At 37.7% G+C, this 25682-nt stretch overlaps 1 protein-coding gene across 2 annotated transcripts in view; it reads left to right on the top strand.

Moving 5' to 3' along the window:
* Positions 1-3586: 3586 nt before the first annotated feature.
* The window catches only part of COPS2 (COP9 signalosome subunit 2), a 58933-nt gene continuing 36837 nt past the window's right edge, over positions 3587-25682 (top strand). For both annotated transcript variants that reach the window (XM_069098015.1, XM_069098014.1), the window contains exon 1: positions 3587-3742. In XM_069098015.1, coding sequence (XP_068954116.1) covers positions 3689-3742 — 54 coding nt within the window. In that variant the 5' untranslated portion in view covers positions 3587-3688. The remainder of the gene's footprint in view (positions 3743-25682) is intronic.

Raw genomic sequence — 25682 nt, 5'->3', positions numbered from 1 at the left:
CTTCAAGTATCACCTCCTACATAGGCTTTCCATGATCCCCAATTATTAGTGCTGTCAACCAGAAAAATTACTTGTATAATTTTTTCAATTACCTGTGCTTCTCCAACCTTGCCTCCTAATAGAATATAAATTCTTTGAGGACAAAGATAGTTCTGATTTTTTTTCTTGTCTCACCATACCTAGTACAGTATATTCCACACAGCAGGCATTTAATAAATGCTTTTTAAAATTGAATTTAAAGTTCAAAGGAAAGATTACTATGTTCATTACAAAGGGAAGGAAGGAGCATTTAAACAGAGCTTGAAACACAGTCTAAGGACAAAAGGCAGAAAAAGCAGAGGTCCTGAAGGGGAAGGCAGGTGTGAATGGTGGTGGGGTCACAGGGCAGATTTAATTCTGAGTGGGGCCTTAGAAATTATCTTGTCAGGACCTTTTTCTGTGTCATAAACCCCTTAGCAGCCAAGTGAAACCTATAAACCTTTTCTCAGAATGTTTTTAAATACATAAAACACAAAGGATTTAAAAGGAAAGCAATTATTTTAAATACAATTATTAACAAAATTTAAATGTCATGGATCCCAAACTAAAACCCCCTAATAGTCTAACCCAGTGGTGTCAAACTCAAAAAGAAAAAGGTGCCACTAAATCTTACATAAGGATCCCTTCAGGTCACATATTGACTTAGAAAACCACCTTAACTCTATGTCCTGTAGCATTCTTATTTATTTTGCTAAATATTTCCCAATTACATTTTAATCCAGTTCTAGAGCTTCTCAATGGATGTAGCGGAAGGTATGTGCCCCACTGGTGTTAGATATGCATGGACTTACACCTTTATTTAACAAGTAAGAAAATAGAGGCTAAGAAAGATGGAGTCACTTAAACCATAGCCAACTTGTAAAGGCTTTTCAGAGATTACTTCTGCTCAATAAATCTTTGTTACCCTGAGATTGCAGGTGGAGTGGTGGCTAGAAAGCCTACTTCTATTGGGAAGATCTGAATGCAAATCACAGGATTTAAAGCTACAAGATTTAGAAGTAGAAGGGGGATTTAGAGACCAAAGTCCAATGCCCTCGTTTTAGAGATAAGAGAACTGAGACCCAGATAGGCGAAGTGACTTGCTTAGGATCACACAGCTAGTGAGTATCTCTGATTCAGGATTTAAACTCAGATCTTGTTCAGTTATTTCAGTTGCATCTAACTTTTTGTGATCCCTTTTGGGCTTTTCTTGGCAAAGATACTGGAATGGTTTATCATTCCCTTCTCCATCTCATTTTACAGATGAGGAAACTAAGGCAAACAAGGTTAAGTGACTTGCTCAGGATCACACAGGCAGGATTTGAACTCAGGAAGATAGATCTTTCTGACACCAGGACCCATGCTCTATCCACTGGGCCAGATCTCTGACTCCAAATCCAAATACTACACCACCTACTGACTCTATAACTCTTTCATAATCTGACTCCCAACTATATTTCTGGCCTTATTACACATTACTCCCCATCATGTACTCTTCTTTCCAGCTAAACTGGCCTATATGCTCTTTTTCATATACTGAAAATATATCTTCTCTCTCCATGCCTCTGCACAGCCTGTTGCTACATGGTCTGGAATGCCCTCCCTTCTTACTTTTTCTTCTTAGAATCCCTACCTTCTTTCCAAAGGTCAGTTCAAGAACTACCTTCTACACTAGACATTTATAGATCTCCACAACTGCTAGTATCTACCCCCACTAAATTATGTATTTATTTTGTAATCAGTTAATCAATTTACTTATTGTGTCTACTATGTGCCAAGCACAGTGATAAGGATGGGGATACAAAGAAAGAGAAAAGATCCTCCATGCTCCCAGGAGTTTACAATCTAGTGGGAGAGAGACAACATGCAAATAATTACATACAAATAAGTTATATACAGGATAAAATGGAGATAATCCACAAAGGGAAGATACTAGCATTAAAGAGGATCAAGAAAGATTTCTTGTAGAAGATGGGACTTAAGAAAGGCAAGGAGCTAGAGGGCAGAGATGAAGAGGGAAAGAGTTCCAGGCATGAGTGACAGTCAGTGAAAAATGATGGGAATCAGAAGATGCATGGTTTGTGAGCAACAGGAAGGCCAGTGTCATTAGATTGCAGAGTACATGAGGAATGGGGGATGGGAGTGTAAAAAAAATTGGAAAGCTAGGAAAGGGCCAGATGACGGAGGACTTCACAAACCAAACAGATTTTGTATATTTCCTGTAGGCAATAGGGAGTCACTGGAGTTGACTAAATAAAAGCTCGGGGGTGGATGTAGGGGTGTTACATAGTCAGATTTTAACTTAGAAAGATGTTTGCCTCCTTAGGAGATGGACTAGGAGTGAGGAGATACTTGAGGAAGTATGACCAACCAGAACGCTGTTGCAATAGTCCAGGCATGAGGCAATGTCAGAGGATGGAAGGGGACATATATGAGAGAAGTTACAAAGGTAGAAATGACAGGACTTGATAAGGTTTTCCTGAAAAAGCAGTTGAGAATGACACAGAGATTGTAAACCCAGGTGCCTGGGAGGGTGCCTCTCAACAGTAAAGGGGAAATCAGAAAGTAGGGAAGGTTTTGGGGAAAGATGAGTTCAGTTTTGGACATGCTCAGAATAAAATGTCTAAGAGTCATCAAGTTCTGGATTATAGAGGGTGTTCCAAAAAGCCACTAAAGCTTAAAACGCCCTTTAAGACTTTTGGGACGCCCTGTATTTTGTGTTCAGGTATGTGTGCCTGTAGGAAGAAACGGAAGAATGAAAGCGCCTGGGGTGCGGGGCTGTCATAGAGATAAACATTGATTGGTAGACATCATTCATAAACACAACACATATATGTGTGTGAATATAGATATAGATGGATGGATGATCTCTGCACCCCCAAACCTAGCACCCTGTAGCTGACACCAACAGAGGCAGAATAAATGCCTTTTCATTCTTTGATTGATAACCTCTCAGTGTCCCTAGGCAACTCTCAGAGAAGGTAAATTGCAGAATAATTGTTGAGGTAAGGGGCGTTTTCTAACCAAGAGTGTCCAAGTTTAAGTCAAAGAAATCATAAGTGCCAACAAAACAACGATCTGCTCTTAAAATACCACGAGCACACTGCTTTGTAAGGTATCTGCTTTTAAAAAGGTTTTTCTCCAGGACTACCACGTAAACTCTCCTAAGAATCGGGGACGACGGTAGACGCGAGGGGCATTAGGTTCTCATTTTTAAGGCCATGCTTCTCCTCTACTTTCATTAGCCTAAGAGTGTCCCCAACCTCCCAGGCAAAGAAGGGCAGAGGCTTTTCCCTCTGCCTCAAAGCTGGAGCCGGTTCAGGCAGCGTGTCAAGTTTCCAAAAACTCTCCCAGGGCTTCCGCAGCCCCAGCTTCCGGCTGCCGGATCCCATGGTTGCTAGGCTCAGTTGCTAGGGTAAGTTGCTAAGGCACCGACCGCCTCTCAGGAAGGGCGGGCAGCCGAGCTGCGCGCTCCCTTTCACTGTCGTAGCGGATCCCTTCAGCTACAAGCACGTCTGTTCCGCATGGAAACGTCCTGCTCCTCGCCTCTACGAAAAGGAAGGCGGTGCGGAGGAAGAAGGGGGTGACTCCGCTCCGCGCGGAGCATTGTGGGAGGAGGTTGTCTCCAGTTTCTCCTCCCCCCCTTTCCCTTCCCCCCCTCCCGGCCAAGATGTCTGACATGGAGGATGATTTCATGTGCGATGATGAGGAGGACTACGACCTGGTGAGGCGCTGGGGACGGGTACCCGGGGCTGCTGGCAGCGCTTGGCTCCCAGGCGGGAGCGGCGGGGGGGCGCGGCCTCGCCCCCTCAGAGCCGCGTCCCCCTTCCGGGCTCTCCGGATGCAGTGACAGGACGAGTTTACCTCCTCCGCCCCCTCCCCGCATCCGGCGCTGGCCCAACTCCCCCGGCCGGCGGGAGGAGGGAAGGACGGACGAGGGCCGAGAGGGACGGGGCGGCCGGCGCGGAGGGGCTGCCCGGTGTGGGCCGTCCCGCGCCCCCGGCCCTCGCCCGGTCGGGCCTGCCAACGCCGACCGGGCCGGGCCGCGCTCCGCCCGCTCCCGCGCGCCCGCCAGAGCTGCCTCGGGGCCGGCGCGGCCGCCTAGGCCCGAGCGTTGCCCTTTCAGGCCCGGCCCGGGCCCCTCCGCTCCCCTCCCTCCCGGGACTCTCGGGTGGAGGGGACTGGGCAGCGTCCGCCAGGCCAAACCGCGGCTGCCACTTGGGGCATCTTCTCCGGGAAGAGTTGGATCTTTGAGGGACAGGCCGAATTTGGGGGAGCAGTGCAGGTGGAGAGGTCAGAAGATCGATCCTCTCCTCCCTCTCCCCTCGACCCCGTAAAAAGGAGGAAAAATGGATTTACGGAATCCTTCCTTCTCTCACCTTCGATGAAGAGAAAAGCAGGGCATGTTTCGTTTTTATTTACAAATTGGAAAAAAAAAAGATCATCGGTCGCTTTTTTTTTTATCCCTTTGACTTAAACATTCCCAGGATTCTTAGTAAAAAGTATCTCCGGTGCAGAAAACCTTCAGTTCAACCAGTTAAATTCTTATAGTAACTAGGAAAGATTTGAGGAAATAATTCGGGAAAGGCCTGAAATATAAAGTAGAACTTAGTAAAGTTTTAATGCAGTTTACTGTTATACAAGAAAATCTGATTTGGGGAATAAAGAGGAGTTGGAATCCGCTACCTGAGCTACTTTGCTGTTGATGTTTATTACATGTGTGGGGCTTGTTGCACTTTGTTTTCTTAGAGGATGCTTCATCCATGTTTTTTAATTGTGAAGTTTTTTTTTTTTTAGCAAAGTATGTAGTAGGCGCCTAACAAATGCATATGTCCTGACTTCTGACTGATGTGGTTTTACAGGTTTTTTGGGGGGGCGGTTTGCCCACCATATGTGTAAAGTTCAATGGCTCTCTAAGATCCTAATAAAATACTCTAACAGATGGCTTTCTGTATAGAGATAGAACCTATTTGAAATCCGTATCTTCCATTTTTAGAAGAAGGAGCAGTTATGTCATAGGGATATGGGACTGCTATTAATGTGGGTTTGTGAAGTCCTTAAAAGTTACATTTTACAAAGTTTGTTGATATGCTGATATGTAGGATGACTTGTGCGTTTAGTATATTAGTACAATATTTTAAAATATGTAATTGGAAAATTATAGATTTAAAACCAGAAGAGAACTTTTAGACCTTCTAGTTCAGTGTCCTCATTTTACAGATGAGAAAACCAAGACCACCCAAGATAGTAACTTGATCAAGGTCACTCAGAGACAAGGTTTGAACCTAGATTCTCTGACTCTAAATCACTTAACAGTACTATGCTTTTTCCATCTTTGTAGGAAAGCTACTTGCATATTATTTAAAAAAATAATGATAATAAAATCACTTCCCTAAGAATTTTTTGTTAGTTCTTTAAACTTAGCTACCTTTTCCTTTTTTGGGGAATCTTTACTTTTTATCAGATCCTTTCTTAACTATTGAGAACCAGAGTTCTTAAGGCCTTTTTCAAGTAACGACTCCTTTGGCAGTTTGATGAAATTTGTGTACCCCTTCTCAGAATAATGTTTTTCATAATTGGAGGAAATTCTAAATTTCAATTAGAAGTTAGTGAAAATTAAAATGTAATGTTTTCCCTCATCTAATAAGTTCATGTACTCCTGGGTTAAAAAGCCTGATCTAGAGTGTTTCTCAGATGCTGGCTTACCTCTTTTTATTCTTTTCTACGTAAAAAGGATTTAGAAACAAAAGTTTTTATTTTATTTCATGGCTCATAATTCTATGATTAGCTTACAGTCATTTTGAGAATTTGTTTAACGATGATGACATTTTTTTTGTTGTCTCTTTAAGTGGTCATGTCATTTTCAACAAGATTATTGATTAAATATAAGATACTTGAACTTTGCCATACATTTTTCCACCTTGAAATAGAGGTCAATATAACAACATTCAATGTGTAACTGATTTGGGGGGTAAATTTTCAGAATTAAATAATTTTCTTAACTAATCCTGTATAATGAAATGGAATGCCTTTTTTTTTTTTTCATTTTTCAATCAAGTATTTAATTAACACCCACTATGTGCCCCAGGAACTGTGCTAAGAACTGTGGAGATAAAGATGAAAGTGAAACCCCATATGTCTTCAAGGAGCTTATATTCTTAAGGTAGAGGCAGTGTACACACACGCTTGTATATTGTTGTTATTCAGTAGTGACCTCATTTGGAATTTTCTTGGCAAAGATACTAGAGTGATTTACCATTTCCTTCTCTAGCTCATTTTATAAATTAGGATACTGAAGCAAACAGGGTTAAGTGACTTGCTCAGGATCACACAGGAAGTATCTGAGGCTAGATTTGAAATCAGGAAGATTTCTTCCTGACTCTAAGCCCAGCACTCTACCTCACTGCACAACCTAGATGCCCTTATTTATGTATATACAGAATATATACAAAATGAATACCAACAAGTTTTGGAAGGGAGTTAAAATGCCAACTAGGGTACATCAGAAATGACTTCTTGATGAAGATGGCACTTGAGCTGAATCTTGAAAGAAACCACCAGCAATTCTATTGGGTGGAAGTGAGGAGGGAGTGCATTCCATGAATGGTGGTTAGTCCAAAGGCAAAGGAGACTAGAAGTGGAACCCCTGTGTATGTGGGACAGCAAGCACACCAGTATGTGTGGATTGGAGAATGTGTAGAAGGTATTAGTGTGTAGAGAGTGTGAAAGTAGAAAGGGGCCAAGTTGTGAAGAACTTTAAGTGCAAAACAAGTTTGTCATCCTCTAGGTAATCAGGAGCCATTGGAGTTTATTGAAGACATGGCAGTATCATAATGAATCCTTCAGTTTAGGAAAGTCACTTGGGCATCTGTGTAGAGGATGTCTTAGAATAAGGAAGGGTTTGAGATAGGGAAACTAAATAAGAGTCTATTGCAGTATTCTAGGGGAAATTGTCAAGGAAATACAATTGACAAGACTTGGCAACTGAGTGGATATGTGAGAGATGAGGTGACTTGGTAATTGAATGGATACATGAGATGAATCAAAGTGTTTCTTATTTTTATTTTTCCATTTAGACTAGAAATTCTTAGACTCTAGTACTATATATATTTTTTTTATTTTTAAATTTTTGTTCATCTTCACACCAGGACTATTTCCTTAGCCCTGGGTAGAGAAGGAATAGAAGAGAAGACTGGGTGTAGGCTGATTTCAGTGAATCCAAACTGTTTATTTTTCCAAAGGTCTGTCTCATTAAATCAATATTCTTACACAGATTTAGAGAATAGTATTATAGAAAAATATCTGAGAAAGTAGGATCTGTGTTTATCTAAAACTATATCATTACATCACTTATGAAAGTAATCACCAACCTGTGTACCTAAGGTCTAAAAGGAATAAAAACAGGCTTAATTTTTTTTTTAAGCAATCGGGTTAAATTGCTCAAGGTTACATGGCCAGTTATTTCTGGGTGGGTGCTAAGTGTCTGAGCCCGGATTCGATCCCCAGGTCATCCTGACACTGGAGCCGGTGCTCTTACTCGCTGTGCTACCTGGCCACCCCTCAGGCTTAATTTTTTTTTTTTTAATAGGCAGCAAACCTAGAAGAAATGCAGTATATTTTATCTCTCCTTTCTGGTATGGTCTTATTTGTTTTACATGGGAGCATAATATTTGTTGTTGGCTGGCAAGTGTTTTCTTTGCCTCATGATAACAAGGAGCATCAATAGGAGGAAAAGAAAGGATTAATAAATGTGTTTTAGAACTGTGCAAGCTTTGCAGATCTATAGCTATGTTCCATATTTACAACACTTAGTGCTTATTACAAAGCAATTTGTAATGTTTCTTTTAATTAAAATAATGCCATTGGTGAGTTACCTATACAGAAATTTGCTTACAAGCTATCATGATTTAATGAAGTTGCTAGGTACTTCCAATACTAACCTCTCTGAAAAGGATTCAGTACAGCTCTGTTCTACACCAGGTGCCATACTGTAACGAATCATGTAATTAGATTCTAATGTATTAGTGCAGTACCTGCAAATTGTAAGCATTTAAATTGCTCTTGAGTATAGTTATGTTGATTTATTTGAATAAAAATTAACAAGAAAGTATAGTAATCTAGTAGAATGTTTACTAGTATTCCTTTTCACGTATTTACCATGTTTTTCAGAATACTTTTATTCACTTTTTATTGGTTTTGTTTGTTTTTTGCTTTTTGGAGGGGGGAGGGCAGGGCAATTGGGATTAAGTGACTTGCCCAAGGTCACATGACTAGTTTTTGTGTTAAGTTTCTGGGGCTGGATTTGAAGTCAGGTCCTCCTGACTCCAGGGCTGGTGCTCTATACACTGCACCACCTAGCCGCCCCTATTGTTCACTTTTTAAAAAGTGAGTTAGTGGTCTTATACACTTTATCAGTTATGTTATGAAAATCGGATTTCATCTCTGTTAATGTCATCACAGAAAATTATTTTTCTGCATATTGGAGGGGTTATAATAAGGATGTAGGTTTTAAGTTAGCAGATAATATGTTTTTGACTGAGAAGAGTCAGTTTGATGAAAATGGAATACAAAATCATTCTTAAACAGAGAAGTAGCAGAAAAGTTTTATCAAGAGTATATAGTCCATTTCAGGATAAAAAATACAAACCATGATCATAAGATGAAAGGCCCTGAATGAACTACTGCAATCCAGGATAGGAACCTAGAGTTGTTGTAGTTTCCAAAGGATAGAGGACTTCTATCCTACCGTAGTTGTAAAAGGCCATTTAAGTGTTGAGCATCATCAAGAAGGACATTACAGCAAAACGAAAAATATTACTGTATCTTTATGTAAAATGTGGTATGGTCATTCCTGAAATGTGTGTGGAATTAAATTTGTATTATTTCGAGAAAGGGTGACTATAAACAACTGATTTTAAAAAATATATACATACAGAAGGGTATGGAGGGTTCCCTTCAAAGAAATCATATTGGGAGGCACATATTTTAATATGTCAATGCTGAGAACATTTTTTTAGAAAACACTTAGTGAGGTAGCATAGTACAATGGAAGGAATGCTTAGACCTATAGTCAGAAGACCAAGGTTTTACCCTTAGCTCTATTACTCCAATAACTTTGTGACCCAGAGCAAATCTCTCAACCTTCCTGGGTCTACATTTCCACATTTTTGAAATGAGAAGATTAAATTAGATTCCCTGAAATTGTTTTGAGCCCTAAATCTATGATTCTATGAACACTTCATTCAAAATGATTTTCAGCATTGGCTTCCTGATCTTTTGAATTACTAGTGAATCTTTATGCTTTGAAAATCATTTTAATTTTTTGAAACATCCAAAATTGATTTCTAGTGAATAAACATGACTACAAAATAATGAGAGTTTTTTGTTTGGAACATTTTTGAAGATAGTTTTAAGCAAAGAAGACATTGTTGAATAAGGGTATGGTGGCATAGAATCATCATCAGTCTGTATCTGGTAGAGACATTGGGGGTCATGTTGAACCTTCGCATTTTTAAAAATGAGGACACTGAAGCCCAGAACAGTTAACTTGGACCAAGGACATACAGATAGTAAATGACAGAACTTGGATTCAGACGCAAGACCCCATGACTCCAAGTTTAGCACTTTTTCTGTGATACTCTTGTGGTACCTCCCAAAGTGTAGTAGAAGGAGCATTAGTTAAGGAGTCAAGAGTTCTGGTGTTTCTTAACTGTGTGTCTCTGGGCAAGTCACGACTTCTCTGAGCCTCAGTTTCTTGATATGTTAAGTGGGTAACATGGTAACATCGTGTGGTACCAAATGGTAACACCACCTAATTTACAGAATTGATGTTAAGAAAATTAGGAATACTTAAAACGCTACCTGAATGTGAACTGTTTGAACAAGTAAACAAGTACTTTTTGGACATCTTCAGTTAGATGACTTGTAGATATCTAAAACTCAACCTGTTCAGAACTGAGCTTATTATCTTTTTTCCCCAAGCTTTCTTTCCCAGACGTTCCTGTTATTATGGATATTGCCATCACACATCTTCCTAGTCACCCAGATTTGCTTAGGTGTTATCTTCAACTCCTCTCCTCTCTCTCTCTCTCTCTCTCTCTCTCTCCCTCTCCCCCTTTCCCTCCCCTCTCTCTCTCCCCTCTCTCCCCACATCCAATCAGTTGCTAAGTCCTATAGCTTCTACCTTTGTCAAGTCTCTCATGTATTTCCCCTTAGCTTCTCAAACACCACCATATGAAGCTCTTATCCTCTCACAACTGGCCTGTGACAGCAGCCTTCTGATTAGTCTTCCTCAAGTCTCTCCCAACTAATCTATCTTCTACCAGCTATCACATTGATCTTCCTAAACTGAAGATCTGACCAAGTCACCTCCCCGTTCAGTAAATAAATTCCAGTGGCTCCTTCCCACCTCTAGGATCAAATATAAAATTCTCTTTGGCATTCAAAGTTCTTTATAACCCAACCCCTTCTTACCTTTATTGACTTCTTACATCTTAGTTCTCTTTCCCCCTTTCCCACACACATATTCCATCTCCCTACTAGGTGCATTTTTTACTGACTGTTCACCATACTGGGAATTCTCCCTCATTGCTGTCTGCTGGCTGCTTTCAAGTTTTTCTTTTTTTTATTAAAGCAATTGGGGTTAAGTAACTTGCTCAAGGTTACAGGGCCAGTTATTTCTGGGTGGGTGCTAAGTATCTGAGCCCGGATTTGAACCCCAGGTCATCCTGATGCTGGAGGCGGTGCTCTTACTCGATGAGCCACCTGGCCGCCGCTGCTTTCAAGTTCTAAAGGCCCATCTTTAACTAGAAGCCTTTCAGATCTTTAATTCTAGTGCTTTGTCTCTGTTTATGATCGCCAATTTATCGTGTATGTGTATCTTGTTTGTATGTAATTATTTATGTGTCTCCCTCCTCTATGAGATCTCCTTGAGAGCTAGGAATGAATGTTTTTTTCACCTTTGTATTCCCAGCTCTTAACACAGTACTTGACACACCTTTAGTCATTGCTCTATGCAGTATATACTCTAGTATATTTTTTAATTGGTCTTATAATTTATAATAGTACCCTGTATGATGAAAGTAGAAAAGATCCAGACTTAAATGATTGACAGGAGAAAGAATTGCTAAAGCAGAATAAATTTAAAAGATTAGGACCTATGGTTGGGAATATACTCTGAAGAGTTGAGTTTTTATCTTCTCCAAACCCCACCCTAACCCACCCTGACTGGTTCTTTCTATCTTGGCCAGACTAGAAATAGAATGGCTAGTCTTGGCTGGGTCCCACTCTGGTCAGCTTGGGAACTTTGACCTATTCAGTTTCCTGCCTCAACCTAGTCTGGTCCCTTTACCCTCTTTTTTCTGCATACTGATCTCACACTAAGTGCAGACACCATACTGTTACAACCAGTGGAAGCCCAAGAGATCCTCTAGTCTCTGTCTCTCAGAAGCTAAGATTACAGGTAGGCGTTCTCATGTACAGCTTTAAGCTATCTTTTAAAAGTTCTTTTAATAGCATTATTTGCAATTAAAAAAAAACTGGAAATAACCTAAATGTCCAACAAATAAAAGAATGGTTTAAATCATTTCATGTTCATAAGATATGATATCACAGAACAGTTAAGATAACATGCTTGAGGAATATGAAGAAATATGGAAAGGCCTTTTTATTAAATAATGCAGAAGAAGAAAAAGCAGAACCAGAAGAATAGAGTATTCACTAACCACAACCTAACTTCAGTGATAAAAAAGGTAGAGTAAATGGGAGTAAATAAAAAGAATGCTGATGAGACTGAAAAGTTCCCATTAAATGCATTGAAATTCATTAATTTATGAATGTAAATTCATATGTAAAAAGTAATTTTCAATGTAAATTGTAATATTCAATGTAAAAAGTAATAAAGCGAATTTAATCCTGAAGGTGGGTCTCTCCCACCTAGTAGGTAGGAGTTATCTCTTCCCTCTCAAATACTGGTAATTTTCCCAAAGGACTGGTTGGTTGCGACGCCCTTGTCATTCTCCTGTAAAAACTCCAGTGGGAAGTTCCCTATTGCCTTCAGGGTCAAATACACTTTCAAAGCCCATCATAACCTTGCCCCCATTTTCAGTCTTCTTACATCTGACTCCTGGCCTCCTTGCTCTTCCATAAACAAGACATTATGGGTCTTGGCTTTGGGTATTTTCTCTGACTTCCCCCAAGGCCTGGAATTCTGTCCCTCATTTCTGCCTACTAACTCTTTTGACTTTTAAGTCCCAACTAAAGTCCCATCTTCTACAAGAAGCCTTTCCCAAACCCTCTTAATTCTAGTGCCTTCCCTCTGTTTATTTCCTACTTATCCTCTATATAGCTTGCTCTGTGTGTGTGTGTTTGGAAATAGTATTTTACTTTTTCTAATTACATGTAAAGATAGTTTTCAGCATTCATTTTTTATAAAATTTTGAGTTTCAAATGTTCTTCATCCCTCTACCCCCCCCAAGACAGCAGGTAATCTGATATAGTTTATACATGTGCAATCATGTAAATATATTTCCACATTAGTCATGTTGTGAAGGAAGAAACAGAACAAAAGGGAAAAGCCTTGAAGAAGAAAATGAAAATAGTATGCATTGATCAGCATTCAGAATCCATAGTTCTCTGGATGTGGATAGCATTTTCCATCATGAGTCTTTTGGAACTGTCTTGGATCATTGTATTGCTGAGAAGAGCTAAGTCTGTCATAGTTGATCATTGCACAGTGTTGTTGTTACTGTGTACAATGTTTTCCTGGTTCTGCTTACTTCACTCAGCATCAGTTCAATTAGGCCTCTCTAGGTTTTTTCTGAAATCTACCTCCTCATTTCTTATAGCACAATAGCATTCCATTATTTATATTCATATACCACAGTTTTTTCAGCCTTTCCCCAAGAGATGAGCATTTCCAATTCTTTGCAACCATAAAAAGAGCTGTCATGAGTATTTTTGTATATCTAGGTCCTTTTCCCTTTTTTATGATCTCTTTGGGATACAGACCTAGAAGTGGTATTGTTGGATTAAAGGGTATGCACAAATTGATGACCCTTTGGGCACAGTTCCAGATTGTCCTCCAAAATGGTTGTCTAAGTTCATAACTCCACCAACAATGTATGTCCCAGTTTTCCCACATCTCCAACATTTATGATTTTCCTTTTCTGTCATATTAGCCAATCAGATAGGTGTGAGGTGGTACCTCAGAGTTGTTTTAATTTGCATTTTTCTAGTCATTGGTGATTTAGAGCATTTTTTTTTATGTAACTATAGAAAGCTTTAATCTTTTTGTGTAAAAATTGCCTGTTCATATCCTTTGACCATTTATCAATTGGGAAATTACTCATTTTATAAAATCAATTCAGTTTTCTTTATATTTGAGAAATGAGGCCTTTATTAGAAACACTGGCTATAAAAATTGTTTCCCACTTTTCTGCTTTCCTTCTAATCTTGGTTGTAGATTTTGTTTGCATAAAATCTTTTTAATTTAATGTCATCAAAATTATCCATTTTGCATTTCATAACGTTCTCTATCTCTTGTTTGGTCATAAATTCTTCCCTTCTTCAATAGATCTAACAAGTAAATTATTCCTTGCTCTCCTAATTTGCTTATGTCTAAATCACGTACACATTTTGACCTAATCTTGGTATACAGTGTGAGAAGCCTAGTGTCTGCCATACTGTTTTCCAGTTTGCCCAGCTATTTTTGTCAAAGTGAGTTCTTTTTTTTTTTTTTTTTGCCTTTTTTGGAGGGCAATTGGGGTTAAGTAACTTGCCCAACATTACATGGCTAGTTTTTTGTCTGGGTGTTAAGTGTCTGAGGCTGGAACCAAACTCGGGTCCTCCTGACTCCGGGGCCAGCGCTTTACTCACTGTGCCACCTAGCCGCCCCCAAATAGTGAGTTCTTATGCCAGAGGCTGGAGTCTTTGGGTTTATCAAACAGTAGATTATTATACTCATTTACTGCTGTGTTTTGTGTACCTAATCCATTCCACTGATCCACCAATCTATTTCTAAGCCAAAACCAAATTGTTTTGATGATTGTTGCTTTATAATATACTTTTAGATTTGGTGCAGCCAGGCCACCCTCTTTTGTATTTTTTTTTTCATTAATTCCCATAATGTTCTTGACCAATTGTTCTTCCAGATGAATTTTGTTATTATTTTTTCTAGCTCTATAAAATAATTTATTGGTAGTTTGATTGGTATGACACTGAATAAGTAAATTAATTTAGGTAGAATTGTCATCTTTATATTAGCTCAGCCTATCCATGAGCAATTGATATTTTCCTAGTTGTTTAGATCTGACTTTATATGTGTGAAAAGTATTGAAATGCCGATGATTTATGTGGGTTTATTTTATATCCTGCAACTTTGCTGAAGTTACTTATTCAACTAGGTTTTTTAGTTGATTCTCAAGGATTCTCTAAGCATACCATCATATCATCTGCAGATACTTTTGTTTAGTTTCCTCATTGCCTGTTCTAATTCCTTCGATTTATTTTTCTTTTCTTATTGCTAAAATTAACATTTCTAGTACAATATTGACTAATAGTGGTGATTATGGACTTCCTTGTTTTACCCAGATCTTATTAGGAAGGCTTATCCTCATTACAGATAATGCTTGCTGATGATATTAGATAGATACTACTTATCATTTTAAGGAAAGCTCTGTTTATTCCTATGCTCTCTAGTGTTTTTAATAGGAATGGGTGCTGTATTTTGTCAGAAGCTTTTTCTTCATCTATTGATAATCATGTGATTTTTTTGTTTTGTTTTGTTATTGATATGGTCAGTTATGTTAATAGTTTTCCTAGTATTGAACCAGCCCTTCATTCCTCGTATAAATCCCACTTGGTCATAGTGTATTATCCTGTTAATAAATTGCCACAATCTCTTTGCTAATTTTTATTTAAAATTTTTGCATCAATATTCATTAGGGAAATTGGTCTATAAGTTTCTTTCTTTGATGTGTCTTTTTCTGATTTAGATATCTGCATCATGTTTATGTCATAAGAGAAATTTGGTAGGATTCTTTCTTCACCAATTTTTCCAAATAGTTTATATAGCATTTTAATTAATTTTTTTTTAAATGTTAGGTAGAATCCACTTGTAAATCTGTCTGGTCCTGGAAATTTTTTTCTTAGGAGATTTATTGATGGCTTGTTCAATTTCTTTTTCTAAATTAGAGTTATTTAAGTATTTTATTTCCTCTAATGTTAATCTGAGCAATTTGTATTTTTGTAAATATTCATATCTACTTCACTAAGAATGTCAGATTTTTTTGGCACACAGTTGGGTAAATCAACTCCTAATTACTGCTTTAGTTTCTTCTTCGTTTGTGGCGAATTCACCCTTTTCATTTTTGATACTGGTAATTTGGTTTTCTTCTTAAAATTTTTTTTATCACATTAACCAGAGGTTCATCTATTTTATTGTGGGTTGTTTGTTTGTTTGTTTGTTTTTTCCATAAACCAGCTCTTAGTTTTATTTATTATAGTTCAATAGTTTTCTTAGTTTCAGTTTTATTACTCTCTCCTTTGAGTTTCAGAATTTGTTTTGGTGTTTAATTGGGGACTTTAAATTTCTCTTTCTGTCTTTTTAAATTGCATGCCCAGTTCATTGATCTGCTTTTTCTCTATTCTATTCATGTAAGCATTTAGAGATATATAATTTCCACTAAGTACTGCTTTGACTGCATCCCATACATTTTGGTGTGTTATCTTTTTATTGTCATTCCCTTTGACGAAATTACTGACTGTTTCTATGATTTGTTGTTTGACCCACTCATTCTTTAGGATTAGAATATTTAGTTTACAGTTAATTTTATTCTATCTTTTCATGGTCCTTTATTGCATGTAATTTTTATTGCATCATGATCTGAAAGGGATTCATTTAATATTTCTGCTTTCTGCATCAGACTGTGAGGTTTTTAATGCCCTAATACATGGTCAGTTTTTGTGTGGGTGCTGTGTACTGCTGAGAAAAAGATATGTTCCTTTCTGTCCCCATTCAGTTTTCTCCAGAGGTCTACCATATCTAACTTTTCTAAAATTCTGTTCTCCTCCTTCCTTGTTGGTGTTTTGTTATGGTTAGATTTATTGAGTTCTGAGAGGGGGAGGTTGAAGTCCCCCAGTAATACAGTTTTACTATTTCTTCCTGTAACTCACTTAATTTCTCCTCTAAGAATTTGAATGTTATACCACATGATGTATATGTTTAGTATTGATATTACTTCATTGTCTTTGGTACCTTTTAGCAAGATGTAATTTCCTTCCTTGTCTCTTTTAATTAGATCTACTTTTGCTTTTGCTTTCTCTAAGATCAGGATTGCTACCCCTGCTTTTTTAACTTCAGCTGAAGCATAATATATTCTGCTCCAGCCTTTTACATTTGCTCTGTGTGTTATTCTCTGCTTCATATGTATTTCTTGTGAACAACATATTGTAGGATTCTGGTTTTTAATACACTCTGCTATCAACTTCCATTTTATGAGAGAGTTCATCCCATTCACATTCAACAGGTATGATTACTGTGATTTTCCTCCATTCTATTTCTCCCCTGTTTATATTTCTCTCTCCTTTCACCCTTTCCCTCCTCATCAGTGTTTTGCTTCTTACCACCACCTCCTTCAGTCTGCCTTCCCTTCTAACACCACACCCTCTTTTCTTTTCTCCTTTCCCCTCCTGCTTCCCTATAGGGCAAGATAGATTTCTTTACCCAACTGAGTGTGTATGTTATTATCACTCTGAGCCAGATCCAAGGAGAGTAAGGTTCAAATAGTGCTCCCTTCTTTCCCTCTACTGTAATAGATCTTTCATGCTTCTTCATGTGATATAATTTACCCCATTCTGCTTCCCCTTTCTTCTTCTCCCAGTACAATTCTTTTTTTTAACCACCTATTTTTTTTTTGTCCTCACATCATCAACTTATACCCATACCTTCTATCTAAGCATACTTCTTCTAACTGCCCTAATAGAAATATAGTTCTTAAGAGTTACAAATATCGTCTTCCCATATAGGGATGTAAACAGTTTAATGTTATGGAATACAATGTTTTTCTTTCCTGTTTACATTTTTATTCTTCTCTTAAGTCTTGTCTTTGAAGATCAGATTTTTAGTTCAGTTCTGGTCTTTTAATCAGGAAAGTTTGAAAATCTTCTGCTTCATTGAATATCCTTCTTTTACCTTAGAAGATTATGCTCAACTTTGCTGGGAGTTGCTTCTTGGTTGTAATCCAAGCCCCTTTGCCTTCTAGGCTATATTCCAAACCCTCCAATCCTTTAATTTAGAAGCTACTAAATACTATGTAATCCTGACTGTGGGTCCTTGATATTTGAATTGTTTCTTTCTGGCTGCTTGCAGTGTTTTCTCCTTGATCTGATTGTTCTGGAATTTGTTTTCTGTATTCCTTGGAGTTTTCATTTTGGTATCTCTTTCAGGAGGTGATCAGTTGTTTCTTTCAATGACTATTAACACTCTGGTTCTAGGTTGTCAGGGCAGCTTTCTTGGCCTTGAAAGATGCTGTCCAGGCTCCTTTTTTCATCATGACTTTCAGATAGTTTGATAATTCTTAAAGTTTCTCTCCTGGATCTCTTTTCCAGGTCAATTTTTTTTCCCCAATTAGATAATTTACATTTTGTTGTATTTTTTCATTCTTTTGATTTTGTTTGACTGATTCTTGATTTCCCGTAGTCATTTGCCTCCAATTGTCCAAAAATCCAAAGGATTTTTTGTTTTTGGAGGAGGAAGGCAGGGCAGTTGGGGTTAAGTGACTTGCCCAAAGTCACTCCACTAGTAAGTGTAAGTATCTGAGGTCAGATTTGAACTCAGGTCCTCCTGACTCCAGGGACAGTTCACTATTCACTCTGCCACCTAGCTGCCCCCCAAATCTGATTTTTAAGGAATTATTTTCTTTAGTTAACTTTTGTACCTTATTTTCCACTTAGTTCTACTTTTAAAGGTGTTTTCTTCAGTGGATTTTTTTTTTCCATTTGGCCAATTCTATTTTTTAAGGAGTTGTTTTCTTTAGTCAGTTTTTGTGCTTTCGTTTCCAAGCTGTGAACTCTTTTTTCATAGTTCTATTGCATAGCTCTCATTTTTTCCCCAGTTTTTGTTCTCTCTCTCTTACTTGATTTTTACTTACTAAGTTCTTCTAAGAGGACTTTTGAGGCTTGAGACCAATTCATCTTCCCTTTTGAGACTTCACATGTAGGCATTTTGACATTGTTGTACTCTTCTGAGTTTGTATTTGGATCTCCCCTGTTCCCATAGTAACTTTCTATGGTCAGGACTCTTTTTTGTTTTTTGCTCAATTTTATAAAAGTTGAGCTGTGCTCCTGGGTTACAGAGAGCACTGTCCCAAACTTCTTGCACTGCGGGACCAGGGTCCTGGTTCCTGGTTTTCTACTCTAGGACCCCTGGGGCTAGCAGTTTGCCACTGAGCTATGGTGGCCTGGCTTAGTTGTACCTCTTGTGCCCTGGGTTCCAGGGATGGCAGTTTGCCTGCTGTGCTGGGACTAGAGACCTCACAGCTGACCTGCTGTGCCACTAGTCTTCTGAACCAGAAACACTGAGCCCCAGTTGCTGATCTGTGCTGTGACTGAGAGCCTCCCCCTGGCTTGCCTGGACACTGCCTGTAATGGGCTGCACTCATCATTTACCCAAGTTAGATAGACCTTTCCTGAAGTCCTTCTAAGTTATCTTGGGCTGGAAAATTGTTTCACTGCCTCTTTTTGTGGATTCTGTCACTCCAGAATTCTTTTAGAGGCTTAATTTAATGTTTCTGAGAGCTCAGGTAACTTCCTGGCTTCTCTCCACCATCTTAGCTCCCAAAAACCACTTTGTATATATTTGTTTGTAAGTTGTCTTTCCCATTAGATTGTGAACTTCTTGAAGGCAAGGCCTGTCTTTTGCCTCTTTTTTTTGTCCCCAGCACTTAGCATAGTATCTGGCACATAGTAGGTGTTTGATAAGTGTTTATGCTTGATTGATTTGTATTGATGATTAAAGACTAAGTTTATTATAAAATAACTTTTTGAAAGCATTAGGATTATTCTACCTGAAAGGTGATCAAAAAGAGTACAAGATTTAAACCTATAAAATCATGAGGAGAAAGAATGTATGCTCATTTAGCAAATCTCAAGGATAAAATCCCTTTAACACGTTAAAATTAGCTTTATTAAAGAAAGTACCATTATAGATGTGAAATATATAACTTACTAACCCTAAGAGGTGGCACCAGCAGAAAATTAGTTCAAAAAGGATTTTGACATTTATGAATAAACCACATATTTCTAGTAAGAGAAACTGGGATGTGTATACCATGCCTGTATTTTCTGATGTTAAACTACTTGAAGATTCTGCTGTTTTTCATCTTTTTATTCCCCAGAACCAAAAATTGGGACACATAGTCTGACAAAGGATATTCATTTTCTAAAGCTTCAATATAAAATAAAATTTTTATTCCCTTAAAAATGGGACTATCTCTTTCTGAGACAGGTCATCTTACATGATCCTAATCATCAAGGATGGCAGTACTGTATCCCACACAGTATCCTGATCTTGGTCCCAAATGTTAGTGAGCACTCAGTAAATATTTGATTAGTACCAGTGCCCTTTTCAACTTCTTGGGGAAAAAAAAATAAAGCAAATCCTGTGACTTGACTCTAGTGCTGTTCCTATTTTTAAAATTATACCCACCTGTTTTAACTTTGGGAGTGGGAAAAAAGACAACTTATCTTATTTCTTCCCTTCCCTTAAACCCCACTCCCACAGCTTGCAAAACATTTTCTGTTATCTCTCTAGTAAATTTACTTTTATTATTCTGAACTCTAATGTTTTTTGTCATATCGCCATATTAATCAACAAGTATTTATTAAATATTTACTATGTGCCAGGCTCTGTTTTGGTACTAAAGATAAAAACGAACGAACAAAAAAGAGTTACCTGCCTTCAAGGGGCTTACCTCTAACCAGGAATATGGAAGAGTGTGCATCACATAGACATTTAAGTATGTACAAAATTAATACATGGTAATTTCATCAGTTGGAGGGGAGGCAATAGCAGTTGTAGAAATGAGGAAGAATATCCTGTGGGAAGTGACACTTGAACTAAGCTTTAAAGAAAAGTGGGTTTTAAGAGGCAGAGGAAGGGTAATATCAAGGGGAGAGTAAATTTTTAGACATGGGGAAAAGCCTGTGCAAAGGGACACTGATGGGAGCTGGAATGTCACATGTAAAGAACAAGGAGTTATGGATTGGCTAGACCAGAAACTGTTTGAAAGGCATTAACATATTATCAGCCTAGAAATGTAGGTTGCAACTAGATGATATAGGACATTAAATGCTAAACGGGTTTTTTATGATCCTCAAGTCAGCAGAGATGCCACTGGGGTTCTTTGACCAAGGAGAGTGACTGCCCTTTAGTCACTTTGGTAGGATGAATTAAAAGGAAGAAATTTGAGACAGAGACTGATTATGAGGCTATTAATGGTAGTCCAAGAAGAGATGGTGAAAGCTTGAGTGAACTAGAATGGTGACTGTATAAGTATATAAGTGTAGAGAAGAATGATATAAAAGATGATGGAGATATAATTAAATGGGCTTGTCCCCTGATTATGAGGTAAATAAAGCGAGGAGTCACCCTGGATGAGAAGAATGGTGGTATTCTCAATAGTAGACCATAAGCTCCTTGTGGACAGGAATATTGTCTTACCTAAATTCTGTTTTCTCCCAGTGTCATTTTAATCCACTATAAATCAATGCTTAAAAGATATGTTGAATTGAATTGGATTTCAAATCTCTTTCACAAAAGTTTTCCTTTTGAATATTTATTTAGTTGTAGACTCACAAAAGAAGGACAGATTCTGATTCTCTTACATCTTGTCATTCCACCCTACCTTCATTAATATATGTTAATGTTCTTATAAAATTATATTACACAAAATTGTATCCCTGAAACACAGTAGTTATTAGTATTGTAAATGCTGATCTTTTTATAATTATTCATCAAAGTAAATTTTAAAAGTAGATTATTAAAGATTCAGTAAGAGCAAGAAGTTCACTTAGTACATAGTTACTGGGCCTCCTCTTGGAAAATATTGTGAAGACTCCCAGATTTTTCCATGCTGAGCAGCCAGGTTAGTTAAAAGTGAGAACTTCAAATCCATGAAGAGTTTTATATAAAGAAAATCTACACTGGGGTGGCTAGGCAGCACAGTGAATAGAGCACCAGCCCTGGAGTCAGAAGGACTGGAGTTCAAATCCAGCCTCAGACACTTGACATACTTACTAGCCCTGTGACCTTGGGCAAGTCACTTAACCCCAATTGCTCTGCCTTCCCCCCTCTCAAAAGCAAAAAAAAAAACAAACCAGAAAATCTATACCAGGAGATGAGTTTAAATGTATTATGACAGGGTAGGGTAATAAGAGAAAGTTTATATGTATTATAGAAATTGTCATTAAATTTTATGTAATTCTCAGACCAAGAAGAACTTTAAAAATGGATTGATGTTTATAATTAAATGCTATATTTTCTATATCATAAATACTTATATTGAGGATGGGGACTGGTCCTGTGAATTTATTGATATAAATTCTCATATAAAGAATTTATTGATATAAAATCTCATATAAAAAAACTGCTTACCAGTGCAGATAAGTACATTCTCTGCAGCTTGAGGTTTTTGAGGGTTGCTTAGAATACCTGGGATCACACAGCCAGTATACATCAGAGATGGAAGCAAACTCAGGTCTTCTTGACTTTAAAGTCAGCTCTCTCTCTACTACACTATAGTGTAGTAGCTGCCTATAGTATAGTAGTAGTATAGCTGCCTCTTAATTTTGATAATAATTTGTTTTCAGATACTGAATTTTGTCATGTGTGCTTATCTTAAAGGAAAAAAACTTATAATTATTCTAATTTCAGATTTTTTCTTAAGATTCTCCATAAGTATGGGGGGGGAGTCCTTTTATTTGAGTTGATCAGTTTCATGCTGCTATTTTAGGAAACTTTTACAAATTACAGTAGTGTCTAGTTATCTGGCATTATCAGAGTATATAAGAACTCTGCATAAATGAATTTTCCTTGATAACTGAAGCTTGCCACCAAAAGGACCAAAACTTTTAATATCTTTAATAGTATGTAACATATCTTCTTAAACAGAGGAAATTGAACATATTATAATACTTTTCACTCAAAATCATTGTTGTTTTCACCTCCACTACTCCTTTGTTATCTCCCCTTTTTCAGTACCCTTTCTACTGGTTCTTCTACTTCCCTTCTAACTTTGATTCTGTTTCATTTCTTTGCTTCTAATCTTTTGTGGGTTTTAGGTTGTTTTTTAAAATTTAACTTTTTTTTTCTTTTCAGTTCCAAATTTTGTCCCTTTCTCTTCCCCTTTCCCTCTCCATTAAGAAAGCAAGAAAAAAAAAATCTGTTACAAATATAGTGAAGCAAAACAGATTCCTGCCTTAACAGATTTGCTTCATTTTATACTATGAATCCATCAGTTCTCTCCCTGGAGGTAGATTGCAATTTTTTTTTCATTGAAACTCCTCTGGAACTGTTAAGAATTTTATGTTAAATAGTAGAAGAGCCTAAAAAGCTCTCCTTCATAGTGAAACACATGGAACTAGAACTAGGACTTATTACAGCTATTTGATTCTCAGACACCATATTTATCCACTTTTTCCAAGGCTATGTTCCTTAAGGTCGTGATTGCTAGATGTCTGACTTCTGAAAAAAAAGGAGTTGTTATTTTGTCAGATTGAGAAATTTTACATTTCTTTCATTTACCTCCACTGAAGTAAAAATAGTAATTATAGCTAGCATTTGTATGGCTTTTTAAGGTTTTTACAAAGCCCTTTAGATGTCATCTCATTTGATCCTCCCAACAACCCTGTGACATAGATTTTACAGGTGAGGCTGGGAGAGCTTAATGTGGCTTGCCCAGGATCATGAAGCTGATAAATGTCTCAGGCAAGATTTGAACTCAGGTCTTACTGACTCATAAGTCATATATTCTATACATTCTTATCAAGCTGCCTAAAGTCCTATTTCAGTTTCCATATGGGATGTGGGACAGCTAGGTAGTGCAGCACCAGGCCCAGTCAGGAAGACCTGAGTTAAAATCCAGCTTCAGACACTTAGTTCCTGGCTGCTGAAGAAGGAAATGGCAAACCACTCCAGTTTCTTTGCCAAGAAAACCCCAGATGGGGTCACAAAGTATCAGACAAAACTGAAACAGCTCAGTAACAATAACATGGGATGTGGAGGTGACACTGGATCTTTGAAATGCCTGCTTGCAGAGGACAAATTCTGGTAGGGCTACTTAGCTGGAAGGACTAGATGCAGGGGTAGGGAATCTGTGGCCTTAAGGCCACATGTGGCCTTCTAGATCCTTGGCCTTTTGACTAAGTCCAAGTTTTACAGAAGAAATCCTTTTATTAAGGGGATTTGTTAGAGGCGGCTAAGTGGCGCATTGACCCTGGAGTCAGGAGGACCTGAGTTCAAATCTGGCCTCATACACCAACACTTACTCTGTGACCTTGGGCAAGTTGCTTAACCCCAATTGCCCTGCCTTCCACCCCACCAAAAATAAGTATAAAATAAGGGAATTTGTTCTGTGAAGTCCACCCCTGGACTCTCATACTCTAGTATGAATTCAATAATATTTTGCTGTCTTTAGGATCAGGCTAGCTAAGTGTGGAAAGGTGTATCATGAGATGAGCCAGCAGACATTGGATGGGTTGAGGTTTTTCATTTTTTAGCCATTTCATCCCATGAAGACTATATTTACTAAAAGTGTGGAGGAGTCGGAATTTTTATAGGTAGAAAGAGTGAATACTTACACTGATACCATGGATGTTTTATTACTATTAAAGTATTCTCATCTAAAATGAATGTTAGAGAAAGGAAGTAGATAAGGGTACTAAGTATTCCAAGTAAGAATTCTCTATAGACAAGTTGATCTCACCTTTAAAAATTCATGTAAAAACTGGTCGTGGATTATGTGATGCTAGTATATTTAGATTCCATCTTTACCATTTATAGGTTTATTTAGATCTATAGCCAGAAGGGAAGGATCTCATAGGTCATCTAGTCCATTCCCGTGCATTTTATAAATTCTGAGGTAATGAAGGCTCAGATGGGCTAAGTGACTTACCCATGGTGTCAGTAGCAGAGTTGACTTTCAGATACAGTTCCTACCTTTGTGATCTTGGATCAATGTCTTAACTTTCCTGGACTTTAGTCTCCTTTTCTTTAAAATAAAAGGATTTAACTAGATAATAGTCAAAATTTCTTCCAGCTCAGGGTCAATGTTCTTCTGACTCCATAAACCAGTGCTTTTTTCCCCATTAAATAATGTCAACTTCATGAAACTTTAGTTAACACATGTAGTCCCTTAGACAATCCACCATTTATGACATCTCTGAAAGGAAAATTCTTGCCAATCTAAGAAAGTACTGTATGAAAATATTTATCCACTTGTACCTTAGCTAGTGCCTATCCCTGAATTTGGACATATTGCTGAACTAGCATGTATGTGTGCCTAGATTAAGCAGGTTGCCCAGTCTTCAGACTGCATTTGACTTAACAGCATCCTTTTTAAGACCATCCATCAGTAAAAGTAGAAATAAACAATTCTGTTAGTCATAAATTATAAACCTTAACCTAGCAGTTTCACCATTTCCAGTGTGCTTTGTTTTTATTTCCTTTCTCCTCAAGGACTGCCATAATATGGGGCATTTGTCAGTTTCAATCGATAGATTGATATTTTTATTGAATAATGTTTCGTGCCAGTTTAAAAATAAAAATAGTATTATTGTCAAAGTTTTGGTAGTATTCTTCCCCCACTCTCAACTTAAATGTTCAACTTAGATTTCTTTCAGGTCCTTTGTTGAGTTTTCATTCACTCATTTTGGCTCCTTTTTAGTGATATTTTCACTTAAATTGTAGTAGTCACTGTATATTATTTTTAATTCTGCTTGCTTCACTATCAGTTCATTAAAAACTTACCATATTTCCCTGGATTTCTCATATCTGTCATTTTTTAATGTACTAAATATTTCTTTTTCTTTCTTTCTTTCTTTTTTTTAAAGCAATTGGGGTTAAGTAACTTGCCCAAGGTTACATGGTCAGTTTTTTTGTGTGGGTGTTAAGTATCTGAGGCCAGAACCGATCCTGGGTCCTCCCAACTCCGGGGCTGGCGCTGTTACTCACTGCGCCACCTAGCCACCCCTACTAAATATTTCTTTACATACAATATTTATACTGCATTTTTAGCCATAATCCAGTTTGTTACCCCAGAAGTGTTGCTGTGAAGATGTTGATATGTATTGGATCTTCATTTCTATCTGTGAATTCCTTGGGATATACGTGGAATTGTGGAATCTTAAGGTTATAGGATGTATATGGTTTGTGACAATTTGCAGGTTAAAGAATATGAAGACTTTTTGTGCACAATTCCAATTTGATAACCAAACAGTTGGATCAGTTCCCAGCTCCACCAACAGTATCCATTGTACCCTATAATCTAGATTGATCAGAATGCCTTTGGGAAACGGGTTATAGCTAAAAGCAACCTGTGTTTTTTGCTTATGGATTGCCTACCTCCCCCAAAATCAGCCAGAGGTTTTGAGGCTAGTCTGCCAAGATC

Source organism: Petaurus breviceps, unplaced genomic scaffold (genome assembly GCF_028583685.1).
Source record: "Petaurus breviceps papuanus isolate PSGF00001 unplaced genomic scaffold, PetGlider_PUasm1.0 37, whole genome shotgun sequence".
In the NCBI taxonomy this organism is placed as follows: Eukaryota; Metazoa; Chordata; class Mammalia; order Diprotodontia; family Petauridae; genus Petaurus; species Petaurus breviceps.
Note: the sequence above shows the minus strand (reverse complement) of the source record. Positions and strands in the feature narration are given on the sequence as shown.